Consider the following 14,500-nt stretch of genomic DNA (forward strand, 5'->3'; position numbering starts at 1 on the left):
AATAGACTGCCACGTAGACAACCACGTCATAATGTGGGACCCACAGTGGAAGCCACGTCACCAGGTGACGTCCGCGCCACGTGTCAGCCACGTCAGCATGTGGGACCCACAAAGTGGGCCCACAGAAGTGGGGCCCACAGATGTGGGTCCCAGACACACAGGCAGCCACGTCATCATGTGGGGCCAGCCACGTCAGCATGTGGGGCCCAGCCACGTCAGCATGTGGGGCCCGGCCACGTCAGCATGTGGGGCTCGGCCACGTCAGCACGTGGGTCCAGCCACGTCATAGAATTTGTGGGTCCCACATGCCACATCAGCAAACGGGACCCACTCCCATTTTTTTTGTTGGTAATGTAACACTTTATTAGTCTAATGTAACACTTATAATTTGCAACAGCGACACAATTTAGTTTTCTGCAACAGTAATTACACTAGCTAATGTAACAGTAAATAGAAAAAATTCTGAAATACACTTTTCATAATACAATAAATTCCATAATTCCATCAACAACCCAACAAATCCACCAACGAAAATACAATTTCCCCAACCAAAACATTATTCACTTCGCCCAAAACAGTACCACCAACCAAAATACAAATCTTTATACACCATTTCACCAGGATAATGCTACCATTCACTTCGCCCAAAACAGTACCAATAACCAAACAAATCCAAAATCCACACAATCCCAACCAAAACATCAACCGCAACCCCATTTTAACTAAGTACCAAAAGTTGTAAACCCACAATTTAAAGGCAAGATTAAATATTCGTCCATACTAATTACATAAAAAGCTAAGAAGTCCCGGAAGTCCCGGAAGTCCCGGCAGTCCCGGAATTCCAGACAGTGTCGGCAGTCCTGGCACTGAATGGTGTACCATTTACATCATCCTGGCTTGCAATAGTAGCACCAACTCCTCCAATGTCCATATTCAGACCGGGATTAGCCTCTGCTATCTTTTTGAGGATCATGGACAAGTTATCCTGGACTTTCTTGGAAACCTTTTCTTCCAATTCAGCCTCAAGTTCTCCCCTGATCTTTGTAGTCAAATCATCCAAATAAGTGTCTGCAGGAGCCGAATCTGATTCCATCACTTTCTTGTTCTTTCTCTACAAGAAAAAGTTTGTAAAATATTAATCAAGTTTACCATAGAATTATACAACAGAACTGTCTACAGGTTTGCATTTGGGTTTGCATTTATTGTACTGTCCACAAAAAAATAAAGTACTTACGCATCTTTTTTTCGATGCAGCTGTAGTCTTGTATTTTCGGCCATCTTCTCGCTCACGAGATTCCAGATATATATCAGCTTTTGATGGCGAGGCAAGATTAGGATCACCTTTTTTCTATTATAAAGCAAAAAAAAAAGGATAAGGTTATCCTTGCTCATAGTTATGCACAAAATCCAATAACAAAGGTTAGTAGCTATTATTTTGAGGGCATTTTAACTACACAATTAAATAATCAAGATCACTAAGGCAAAAAACATCTCAGATGAAATCCATAAATGAAAAGAAGGAGAGACACATACCAACTTCTCTCCAACTTCTGCACTACTGTTGGCACCTAGAGTGTGTGGGTCAGTTAATGAAGAGCGGTGATCTTTGTTATCATCCGCTAGTACCTGTAAAAAAAAGATTGCACAGTCCAGTTCTGGTGATCTTTCAAATCACAAAAACCATGTTGAAAAAATGTATGTAATGTACCTTAACTGACTCGTCTCCCCAGTACTTCACCAACATTTCAAAATCCTCGAGCGGAATATCCTTGGGCCTATTTTCCATCCTTTCCTTATCAGTGGCATGCTGCGTGGTCTCGTAAACCCAATGCTCAGCTTCGTTCGGAATAATGTAATGGTCCTAATATATAATTAACTCAAAATCAATAATTTCAGTGAGTAAACATAAAGATAATTGAAAATGAGGTTTAGGCAATAGAATTATTTTTTTTTGTTAGGATTTTAGGCAATAGAATTTACCCGAGTATAGTCCCACATTTTCTTCTTCAGTTGTTCAGGAACCACTTTCCAGTTGACATAAGTCAGCGAGACATTCTCCTTTGCAAGTGTCCCGAGAAAATTACTCAACTCTCTAGTTAGTTTTGGGTTACTCGCAACAGGTACATTTTTTTTGTTCAAAAAAATAACAGGTCTTTCATCACGTGTCCTTGCGTGAACAGAAACCATTTTTGTCCTTCCTCTCCATTTTCTGGGCTTTGGTACTTCATATTACATGCACACAGTAAAAACAAAATTAAATTACTAATTTTTTTAATCTTGAAATTAATCAATAAAGTACATGATGAAACATAATATATATGTGCCTACAGATTTTAACAACTTAACAACAATTTCATATAATCTAATTATATCTAACACACCGATCCTACAGATGTTAACAACTGAACAACAATTTCACACTAAGCTCCATAATCTAAATTAAACCCAACGTAATTTAACATTCGATGCATGATATTAACAGATGGCCAATAAGACAAAAACTAATTCAATCTAATCACATCACAACAAATCTCAAAACTCAAACAGAAAACAAACATGATTAATTTCATCAAATTAGACATGAAAATATTAAATTACCCGTTATTTTACCTGATTCAGTTTATTCCTCAACAACATTTTTCAAATTAGAAGTGTCGGCATTCTCGGGTGTTGGAGGAGGGATACCCTGCTTCTGACGTTCCCGTAGTGCCAAATAAGAAGCTACAGTGCCACATGGTTCTGAATTGCTTGCTGATTTTAAAATTTTGCTGCAAGTTGGTTTCAGGGGCTTAAATGAACTAGTCATTTTCTTCCCAGATATTTTACCAGCTTGCGGTTGTTCATTATCTGTTGCAGCTGTTTCAGCCGTGACATTAGCTCTCGAACGAGTTCTTGGTCCAAGGGGGCCATGAATTAGCTTCTTTTTCTTCACAACAGTCATTTTCTATAATTATTAGGGGTTCATTATTAGGTTGACAAATTTAATGTGATGCCAAAGCAGTAAGGATAAAATAGAGAGTAACATATACATAACTAACACCAGTTCAGATTAATATATCATCAACCATTTATATTTTATTAATATATCATTATATCTTAATTTAATTAAACCAATAAATAAAAACTACATCACAAACACTCCTTCCCGCTAAATGAAGCAATCAAACTTAACAGCTATCATCACTACTATCTTCAGATTAAATACTTATCATCACTACTATCATCAAATTAAATACCACATCACTACTATATTAATTTAATTAAACCAATAAATAAAAAAAATAGAGAGATTTTTAAATTCATCTATACCTCAGATGTATCATCACTACCATCTTCGTCCTCATTTTCCGGAATATATTCATCATCGCCATCCGGAGAAACTTTGTCTTTGTCATTGGATTGCTGTATAATGGCCGTTTGTCCTTTCAACTTAACAACTAAGTTTTTGATCCCAAGTTCTTCCAACCTTCTTTCATTTTCCATCATTTGAGCGATTCTTTCTTGTTCATATTCTGACAGCGGTGGTGGTGGGGGCACCTGCAACAAATCAAGATAGAATTCAGGTATAGCAAGTACAAGGAGTGTACTTAAATATTTGAAAGGAGTGTTTGTGATTTTTACGTATGAATCTCTTGTTTTTGAAAAAATGATGAAAATTGAGAAAATTAATTAACTACCTCCGTCTTAAGTATAGCAAGTACAAGGGAACATCTTACTTGATAAGCGTCACCAACTGGCTGATCTTTCGTTTTGTCAATTTTTTGAATTTTGCGGGGTTTGTTCCCTTTGGTTTCAGTTGGCTGTGGTGGTGGGAGCAACTACAACAATTGATGAGGACAATGTCAGTGATTCAATTGGCACACCACAAAAATAACTATTATAACTTATGTTTTTGAGAAAATTGAAAAAAATACCTCTTTCTCTGGTATAATTGATTCTTGTAACTGCAGTTTCCTTCATGCAGAGCCTTTATCCTTCACTTGCGTAGGAGATGCATCTTGTTGACTAGGAAACAGAGTTGGCGATGATCTTAATGCATACCTCTGTCCGGCCTCAGGTGTCTTCTTCACAGTCTTCCTTGAAGCTGCTGCTGCTGGAGTTCACGTGTGGTAATATATTTCCGCTTTTGTATTTTCTTTGGTGAAACTGTATTTATGCACGAAATAATCCAAAGGCAAACAATTATCAAGTCTGCTAATATGCAACCAATTTTGGGTGACAATAATTTGATGTATTTTATTCAGAAATATAACATAAGTAATGTGGATCAGATGGAGCATTTCTGAAAATATATTTTGCTTAAAAATATAGAAATCAGATTTAAGAAGTATGGAGAAAGCAGAAAAAAATATTTTTCTAGCTAACAGAGTGTATACCTTGAAACAGGCTTTTCCTTGGCTTTACAATCACGTGTGGCTGCATTTGATACAACGGCTCATTTGAAGGGTCAACAATCGTGTCCACATAAAATTTTACCTCTTCTCCATTATTGCATTTTTCTATCTCTTCAATGATGTCCAGGTCATTCGTCATTAGCTTCCAACCACCATGCTTTCCTTCTTTTGCATAAACTCCTCCGATTTCGGTTAGTTTGAGGAGATCTTTAATCTCCTGCATCAGATCATTGTAAGCAAATGTATCAGCATCTTCATTGCAAACAAGTATACGATCTCCGCCACAGTAATTTGTCCTCCGAAACTCCCCACCGTAGTACAATCCAATATTCACACGTTTTTCTCCCATCCTGCACAAATTTAATAAACATATCAGTGGCAAGTCATTATAAATAAACAAGTTTATCAACATACTAGATATGCATTTATCAATTCAAATAGAAGACATAAAAGGCAAAAATCAATTTTAAATCAGAAATCATTGTATAGAAGGCATAGAAGGCAAGAATCAGGTTTACATATACACATCCATAATATAACTTTACTAGTGTAAACAAATATTAAACTTAATAATATTAAACTTAAGCAGTTTGATTGCTTCATTTATCGGGAATGAGAACTCTTGTTGTGGGGATATCATCTCTACACCAACTCAATTCATCAACATGAGTTTGCAGTCCATGAACAAATTCTGTGTCACGTAAATCAACCTCGTTCACATCTTCATCATGTGAATCCACGTTTCCGGTATCACACCACTCCCTCGGCAGTTTGTTAATTGCGTAATGTATATTCTTTTCAGTTGGATCTTCCACATAAAACACTTGTTGCACTTGTTTAGCCAGGACATGAGGATCAGATTTGTGGCATATCCTATTGAAATTTACTCGATTGAAACCGTGCGGATCTTTCTCTTGTTGGTACCAGCGACACTTAAACAGGACGACAGTAAATTCTCCCCAGTAATCAAGTTCTATGATTTCTTCTATCGATCCGTAGTAGCTGACATCTCCAACTATCGGGTTCTCATCTCTTGAATTAGCAAAACTTGTTTGTGCAGTCAAATATACGCCACTATTTTGTGTTGTACATCGAGAATCTCTATCACTTGTGTGGAATCGATAACCATTAACAACATAGCCTGTAAACCTTCTAGCTGTTCGATTAGGCCCCAATGCAAGCACCTCCAATTCACTTGAAGTCTTCACCATTTTTCGAACCTCTTCTTTTAACCAGTCCCCAAAATCTTGTGTGTGCATTCGTGCCCTCTTGTATCTTTTCGTATTTGCGTGACTGTGCACTAAGGCTTGATGTTCCCTAAAATAATACCAAGTTAACACAGTCCAGGACACTTAAAGGTTATAAATTCTAAAATTAAATTGTTTAAAGAGCTTACTGAACTTACTTGAGCAACCTCTCCACTTCTTTATTACCACTATTGAACAAAACATAGCGATGACCTGCCTTCCAATCAACATCTTCCAAATGAATCATAATTCCATCTTTATTCCTTCTTGTTCCGATGTGATATTCCGCTTGTGTTGGCCCTCTTTCGAAAACTGTCGAGCACATGGTGTTTTTTGTTGTTTCATCACCACCCAAAAATCTCGAACAAAAAGTCACACATTCTTCGGCTATGTAACCCTCTGCAATAGAACCTTCTGGTTTACTTCTGTTACGAACGTATGATTTTAACTTCGCAAAATATCGCTCTAAACCGAACATGTTTCGAACGTGCTCAGGTCCCCCAACTTCAGCTTCGCTGGTTAGATGAATAAGCAAGTGCACCATTATGTCGAAGAAGGCAGATGGAAAAATAATCTCAAATTGACAAAGTACCTCGACGATTTCTGTTTGCAACTTTTTAAACTCCTCCAAATCGATCACCTTGCTCCATAGAGCTCTAAGGAACGCACTCAATCTCATCAACGGTACTGCAACCTCAGCCTTTAAGGTTTTCTTGACAGCAAACTGCAACATGTAGTGGAGTATAAAATGAGCATCATGGCTCTTATACCCCGCTACTTTCCTCTCCTTTGTGTGCACATATCGACTAATGTTAGAAGCACAGCCGTATGGCAGTTTAGTATTTTTCAGAACTGAGCAGAACACATCCTTCTCTTTATTCGACAAGTCAAAAATTGCTGCTTTGATTTCATGGTGTGTTCCGTCTTCTGATAGAACAGGATGAAGGGTTTTTCTTATTCCCATTTCTTGTAAGTCTTTACGAGCAGCAACATGATCTTTTGTCTTGCCACTCATATTGAGTAAAGTACCCAATATGTTATCACACACATTCTTCTCTATGTGCATGGCATCAAGGTTATGTCGAAGTGGATTACGCTTCCAATAGGCCAAATCGAAGAAGATTGACTTTTTTTTGAAAGGGCAACCTTTTTGACTGTTAACCTTTTTCTTCTTCAGCCCAAACTGGTTTACATACCCAGACAACAACTCTTCGATGTCTGTTCCAGTTAAAATTGGAGGAGTATGCCCCTTTTCAATTGTGCCATCAAATCTTTTAGTATCCATTCTCCACTTGTGTGCAGGATCGAGAAACTTCCTATGGTTCACATACCACATCTTCTTGCTATGTTTTAAATAATGTGATGAAGTTTCATAATGGCAGACAGGACACGCTTGTTTGCCTTTTGTGCTCCAGCCGGACAACATAGCATATCCCGGAAAATCGCTAATAGTCCATAGCACTCTAGCACGCAAATTAAAATCTTCATCAGCCAAGGCATCATACTTTGGGACGCCGACCTCCCACATTTCTTTCAACTCCGCAATTAAAGGTTGCATATACACGTCAATACTATTACGTGGTGATTCTGGACCAGATATTAGTGTTGAGAGAATTAGGTTTTCTGGTTTCATGCATAACCAAGGCGGGAGGTTGTAATTAACCAATATAATTGGCCAAGTACTGTGACTTAGATTCATTGAACGATAAGGGTTGAATCCATCTGCGGCTACCCCTAAACTAATGTTCCGATTTTCTGATAAAAAATCAGGATAGATGGCATCCATCGTCTTCTAAGACTGAGCATCAGCCGGATGTCTTAGCTTCCCATCCTTTTGTCGTCCCACGGCATGCCATGTCATTAGTTTTGAATAGTCCTTGCACATGAAAAACCTCTGCAATCTAGGTTTCAGAGGGAAGTACCTCATCACATTCTTGCCCCGCATGACTAGCATCACTGCCTTTCTTTTCTGGTAACACCCACCTAGAAACACCGCAATTATCACATTCTTCTTTGTCTTTATTGTCTCCCCAATACAACATGCAACTGTTTCGGCAGGCATGTATTTTTTCATAATGTAGACCTAAATCCTTGATCATGTTTTTCGCGGCATTCAGAGACAAAGGTAGGTGTGCGTCAGGAAAGGCATCTTTTATTAACTCTAGTAGTTCCCCAAAGGCAGACTCGGAAATTCCGTGAGCACATTTTAAATGATAAAGTTTAATAAGGAAACTTAACCGAGAGAATTTAGTGCAACCGGGATATAATGGTTGTTTACCCTCCCTAACACGGCGATAAAACTTTCTAGCCTCTGCATTTGTTAGACTTTCATAGTCATTTTCTAAATCTCGGAACTTTTTACCCGTACACTTGAACATTTCCCCTAAATTATCTTCAAAACCCTCCATGACGTCATTACTACCGTCTACTTTGGTATGTGAAACCTCACAGATCCATTTCATATGTAATGGAGATGGGCCACTACATATGAGATGATCATAGATAACAGTTTGAAGGTGCCAGTAACGGTTCACACATACTTTGCAGGGACACTTCATTTCTTGTCCTTTAGCATAAATTGGAAATGCATTTTCCAAAATGCCTTTATTCCTGCTACATACTCTTTACTAGATTTCAGAAATTCTATCCAACAACAATAATCATCGTCCATTATAACACTCAATGATATAGCCTGCCAAGTTAAAAGATTATAAGTCTAGGCATACTTAGATTGCCCTAATGCGATGAAAACACTAATAGGGCAGCTAGTTTATATGCCTGATAAGATGAAAAAACTTAAACCAAAGGCATGCGCACAGTATAAACTCAAAGGCATACTCAGAGTATAAGAAATTTCTAACATAACCCTATATATTTAAACATTCAAATTGTAGACAAATTGCAGATAAAATACATAATACACATAGTGACCAATGCACTATAAACAGACACATAGTGACCAGTTAATAATTAATAATTACATGTAAATCTATAACTATAAACAGAGCATATCATCCAATACATACATACAGATAAATACGAGAGAGGGAGAGAGACAGAAGGAGAGAGAGACAGAAGGGGAGAGAGAGGGGGAGAGAGAGAGGGAGGGAGAGACAGAAGGGGAGAGAGAGAGAGAGGGAGGGAGGGAGGGAGAGACAGAAAGAGAGAGAGAGAGAGAGAGAGACAGAAGGAGAGAGAGGATACCCTAATTGTGCGCAATCGAACCCTAAACTCCAATTGAAGCTCTGAACTCCAACCCCCAAATTCTGAAACCCTAATTCCGAAACCCTAATTCTGAAACCCTAATTTCTAACCCTAATTCCGAACTTGGTGAGGTGACGGTGAGGGTGAGGTGAGAGTGGGGTGCGGTGAGAGGTGAGAGTGGGGTGAGGTGAGAGTGGGGTGCGGTGAGGAGAGGGTGTGTCGGGGAGAGAGAGACAAGACTTGTCATTTTGAGATAAGACTTAGCAATTTTGGGGGGAAAATATGCCGCCCATATTTTCACACACAATGTGTCAATTTTTTACATTTTTCAATAAATTTAAAAATAAATCAACATTTTATGTTACGATCTGACTACGATCCGGGCATTATATTTTTTGATTATTTTTTCCCAACATTAAAAAGGTCGTTTCTTAACATCCGTACAGTTGGATCGTCCAAAAAATCGATTAAAAAAATCGAACAGTGAATATGTGAGTTGACCCATTAACTGAACCCTATCCTGTCACACGAAAACAGTTACGATGCGACTACGATCCGGGCGTTATATTTTTTGATTATTTTTTCCCAATATTAAAAAGGTCGTTTATTAACATCCGTACGGTTGGATCGTCAAGAAAATCGATTAAAAAAATCGAACAGTGAATATGTGAGTTGACCCGTTAACTGAACCCTATCCTGTCACACGAAAACAGTTACGATCCGACTACGATCCGGGCATTATATTTTTTGATTATTGTTTTCCATAATTAAAAAGGTCGTTTATTAACATCCGTACGGTTGGATCATCCAAAAAATCGATTAAAAAAACCGAACAGTGAATTTGTGAGTTGACCCGTTAACAGAATCATATCCTGTCATACGAAAACAGTTACGATCCGACTACGATCTGGGCATTATATTTTTTGATTATTTTTTTCCAACATTAAAAAGGTCGTTTATTAACATTTGTATGGTTGGATCGTCCAAAAAATCGATTAAAAAAATCGAACAGTGAATATGTGAGTTGACCCGTTAACAGAATCATATCCTGTCACACGAAAACAGTTACGATGCGACTACGATCCGGGCATTATATTTTTTGATTATTTTTTCCCAACATTAAAAAGGTCGTTTATTAACATCCGTACGGTTGGATCGTCAAGAAAATCGATTAAAAAAATCGAACAACAAATATGTGAGTCGTCCCGTTAACTTGAAAATAATTCGACATTTTATGTTACAATCTGACTACGATCCGGGCATTATTTTTTTGATTATTTTTCCCCGACACAAGTGCCACATCAGCAGAAGTGGGACCCACATGTGGGGACCACCTGCCACATCAGCACATGTGGGCCCCACTTCCGCTATAAATATCTTCGTTGCTCATCTGTTAAAACACACACCCCGAGCCACATCTTCTTTTATCATTTCCTTTTCTCATTTATTCATTTCCCCTCTCTTTCCCCTCTTCGCTTCCGAGCTTCCGACCTTCAACTCTTCCGAACTTCCGAGCTTCTTCTCCCAATTTATTCATTTTCTCATGTTTGAATTTCTTTTTCTCATGTTTGAATTTGATTATAACTGCTTCGTTTGAGATTTATTGCAGGGGAACTCAGATGTTTAAGCGAAGCTCAAAACTTAGATTGGAATGGAGCGGCTCGAAGCTCAAAACTCAGAGTTGACCAGGTGAGTCTCATGAGGTCCAAACCATGAGCCCAGGTGAGTTTCAATTTATGTGCTAATTGAATTCGATTTCAATTTTTCGAATTCGATTTCAGTTTAGGTGCTAATTATTCATTCGAATTCGATTTCAATTTTTGTGCTAATTTGAGTCGACTGAGTTGTGATTGATTGATTTTTGTGCTAATTTTTCGTTCGAATTCGATTTTAATTTTTGTGCTAATTTGAATTCGAATTGGCATAAATTGATTGAGTTAAGTCGAGAAGGTGTTGTAATTTATGTTGCTTCGAATTCACATAAAATGAGTAGTGCTGTAATTTGTGTAAAGCTTGTGTTGAAAAGCTTGTGTGTAAAGCTAATTTATGTTCTGTTGTTTTTTAAGAAATATGTGTGAAATTTGTGTTGGTGGTAATTGTGTAAAGCTTGTTTAAGAAATTCATTGAAAAACTGGAAACATATAACCAATGAATTTAATCAGTTCAAGTGATACTCATGAATTTAACCATTACAAACCATATAACCAAACTGTTAGGCCGAATAAACTCACTATATAAGATAATATAGTGAACACAATCAAAAACAAAACACCAGAATAAGATAATAATTCAACTAAACTCTTATTCACAAATCACAGTAGCTTACAAATAATCTCTTAGTGATTTATATCTTATCACTAAGAGCTGCTAGGTTACACGAATGATATTCAATTGATAACTCCTCTAGAGTAAACCCTAAGCTGTGTTTATATACACAGTTACATGATATCTACTGATTGATTTATAATTATCTGCTTCCTAAAATAATCTAATCAGTAGCTATCCTTCTGCTGTCCTGATCTGCACAATCTCTCTTGATCTTTATCTTCCTTACTTAGTCAGATATGCTCCTGAAAATCAGCCGCCTGCAAACTCTGATCATCGCTTAAACTCTGATCCAGCTGTCAGTCGTTAAACTCTGATTTCCAGCTAAACTCTGATATTTGCTTCTGCACACTAAACAAGTTAGATACCTGTGACATCATCAAATATGTAACAATCTCCCCCAACTTGTACATTAGACAGAATGAACAAGTTCTATATATTTACTGATGATGTCAAAAACAATCAAGAACAAATGCATGAAGTAACTGATCTGCATAAATAAGTTAATACTTACAGAATAGGCAGAACTAATTACAACTTACAGATCATAGCAGAACTAATTATCCAATCAGTCTATACCCATAGCTCTCCTTAACAAACTTGGTAATCAGATCTTCTTCAATTTGTTTCAGAGTTTGTATCATTTGAGCTTTGACAGTCTTCAACTCTTCATCTTCATCTCCTGTCTGGTATATGGCTGATCTCAAAGCATTAGCTTTGCTTCTCTTCATTGCTTCTCCAAGCTGAATGACTCTAGGCCTGTCTGCTTCATTGTTATAACCCAAGATTCTGGTGTTTGCAATAGTCTCCATTACAGAGCTATTCTTTTCCATGCTAATTTCAGTACCATCATCTTGAGATATTTGTGGAATGTATTCCTCATCAGACTTTACTCCATAAAATCTTCTCTTTTCACTGATAGTCCTCTTCATCAGATCAGACCATCTCTGAGTAGCTTCATTCTTGATCTCCAACATGTAGTGAAAATGTTCCAGCTCTCTCAGAGATTTCAGCAAAAGATCAGCTTCTGAGATTCTGTAAACTCTGCCAGACTCCAGAAATATAGCAATTTTCTCCTTGTCTCCTGTGCCATTATGAGTATCCATAAGAATCTGCACTGACTCAACCTTGTCTAGATCCTTCTGTGTGACAGCATCTCCCAACTTTTCAGTCAGAGGATAAGGATCTCTGAAAGTAGTTGCTGAGCCTGTTTGGATTTTCTCTTTCCTGTGACCTAGACCAGTTGTATCATAGGCTTCCTTTCCTCTGGTTCCATGAGTTCTTACTCTGGTTAGCATTGAGCTTTCCTTGTACAGACTTGTACCAAGGCTTCCATAGAGACTCCTTTTCTTCTGATCTTGGATCTTCTCAGAGTTTATTTTCAGCCAGGAGGCTTTAGCATTGTCAATCTTTTCTTTTGTTACTGAAGCTTTAACTTGAGCATTGTCACAGGTTAAAGTTATGTCAGAGATTGATCTGTCATCACCCTTTCTTCTTCTGGTTAAACCAGCTTCCTTTTTTTCCACTTGATCAGATACATCAGTAATTATATTTGCATTTCTGCTCAGCTTTAACATCCTCTAAGAAGGATTCTCTGATGCTATCTTGATCACTGAACTCTTTATCACAGGAGGAACTGAAGGAACTTCATCAACAGGTTTCTTCCCTTTGTCTACTGTGTCAGACTCAGATTTAGATTGAGACCTGGTTCTTGGTCTGTTGATGTCTGTGTAGTTCACCTCACTGATTACTATTCCCTTTTGCTTTGGAATCTTCTGTTTTTGTGAGGGATCAGTAATCTGTTTTTGCTCATCAGACTTTGTCTTGCTGATCTTCTTCTTCTCAGCAGCCAGTCTTTCTTCCTCAAGTCTGATAGCTTCTATATCAACTCCTGGATTCTCCTTTTCAAATATTTTCCTTGCCATGGCTTCATCAATTGCTTGCAAGGAAGGAGATTTGTAGAAAAGAGTGGTTTCTCTGCCTCTAAACTTCAGAGTTTGACAGAACTTCTGAGACTCAGGGTCTCCATCTTTAATCAGCTTATCAGTTCCAGAAATTTGAACTTCTTTCTGTTTTTCAACCTCAGAATTTACAAGAGCTATTTCTTTGGATATGACATCTGAATCTCTGACTGCTTTACTTATGCTCTGAGCTTGAGACATAACAGTCAGTTCCATAGACTTGTTCTTCTGTTTTGATTCTCTGGGTCTCTCAGAGTTTGCATCCTTATTGCTCCTGATCTGTACCAACTGCTTAATGGAGTTGTCTTCATTTACATCTTCCTTAGCAGCTTCCTTCTTTTCCTCTTCATCATCATCATCTGACTTTTTGTTTATTAATAACTGGTCATTTTTGCATTTGTCTTTGAGCACTTTCTCCCCCTTTTTGACATTATCAGAGGTAAGAGCTTGAACCAGCTGAGCTACAGAGGAGCTCAAATCAGTCAGAGTATGCTGCATAGACATTTGAGTGGCCTCAATGGAAGTGAGTCTGTCCTCAATAGAAGGAGGTGTAGCTCTGCACATCCTTTGATAATAAGTGAAATTGCAGACTTTTCTTCTGCCAGGCACAGAGAATGGAAGCGGAGAGCTTGGAGCTGTGGGAGCTCTGATAGGAGAAGATTCTCTGACAGGTGATAGTACTTTAATTGGAGAATCAGCCCTTTCAGTTGTAATGTCTCTGACTGGCTCAGAGATTGCAAGGTGAAGACCAGGTGTCTGGATGGGAGTGGATGTGACTTCTGTTGCACCATCATCATCAATATCATCAGCAAAGAGGCTCAGAGTATGAGATTCCAGAGCTTCAGTAGCTGCATCAGAGTTTGCAGCTTCAGGAATCTCCTGAGCAGGAGCTGCAACAATAACTTCAGGTTGAAGCAGAGAATCCTGAATCATTTGCAAGACCATCTCTATCTGTGCATCTTCTGATTGATTGGGGACATCAGGAGCTATTTCTGACACAAGAGTATCAGCTGCAATTGTCATTGTTGGTTGATCATTGTGCTCAGAGAATGATTCTGACATTTGTGTGTCAGCTGCCAAAGTGTCAAGTGGAATTGCAGTGATAGGTTCAATCATAACAGGCTCTGCACCAGAGGGTTGGTCAGAGAATGGGATCAATGCCTGTGTTGGATTCTCTGACTGAAGTGGCTCAACAGTCAGATCAGTAATTGTGGTTGGCCTGATTTTCTTTCTCTGTTTCTTTGCTGGTGGAGGAGGTGGAGGTGCTTCATCAGAGTCAGAGTCTGATATTTTCTGCAGAAATCTTCTTTTTCTGGGAGGAGGGGAGGGTTTGGTTGGGGATTTAGTGGACCTGAGAATCCTCTTGGGT

General features: G+C 38.3%; 1 protein-coding gene across 1 annotated transcript; it reads right to left on the bottom strand.

Annotated features, from left to right (window-relative positions):
- Window positions 1–796: 796 nt before the first annotated feature.
- On the bottom strand, window positions 797–2,187 carry LOC108203228 (uncharacterized). Its single transcript, XM_064086584.1, has 5 exons — window positions 1,981–2,187; window positions 1,709–1,861; window positions 1,534–1,626; window positions 1,235–1,348; window positions 797–1,111 (listed from the first exon to the last, which is right to left on the bottom strand). Exons 1-5 carry the CDS (start codon window positions 2,185–2,187, stop codon window positions 797–799), a joined length of 882 nt encoding a protein of 293 aa, XP_063942654.1.
- Window positions 2,188–14,500: the final 12,313 nt, after the last annotated feature.

The sequence above is a fragment of the Daucus carota genome, chromosome 2 (assembly GCF_001625215.2).
Source record: "Daucus carota subsp. sativus chromosome 2, DH1 v3.0, whole genome shotgun sequence".
Taxonomy (NCBI): Eukaryota; Viridiplantae; Streptophyta; class Magnoliopsida; order Apiales; family Apiaceae; genus Daucus; species Daucus carota.

Excerpts from the sequence above, each read along its gene's own strand:
- LOC108203228 (XM_064086584.1), bottom strand. The coding sequence starts at position 2,187 with ATGGTTTCTGTTCACGCAAGGACACGTGATGAAAGACCTGTTATTTTT. Across the intron at positions 1,627-1,708 it reads GGGGAGACGAGTCAGTTAAG|GTACTAGCGGATGATAACAA; the intron begins GTACATTACATA and ends TTTTTTTTACAG. Across the intron at positions 1,349-1,533 it reads CAGAAGTTGGAGAGAAGTTG|AAAAAAGGTGATCCTAATCT; the intron begins GTATGTGTCTCT and ends GCTTTATAATAG.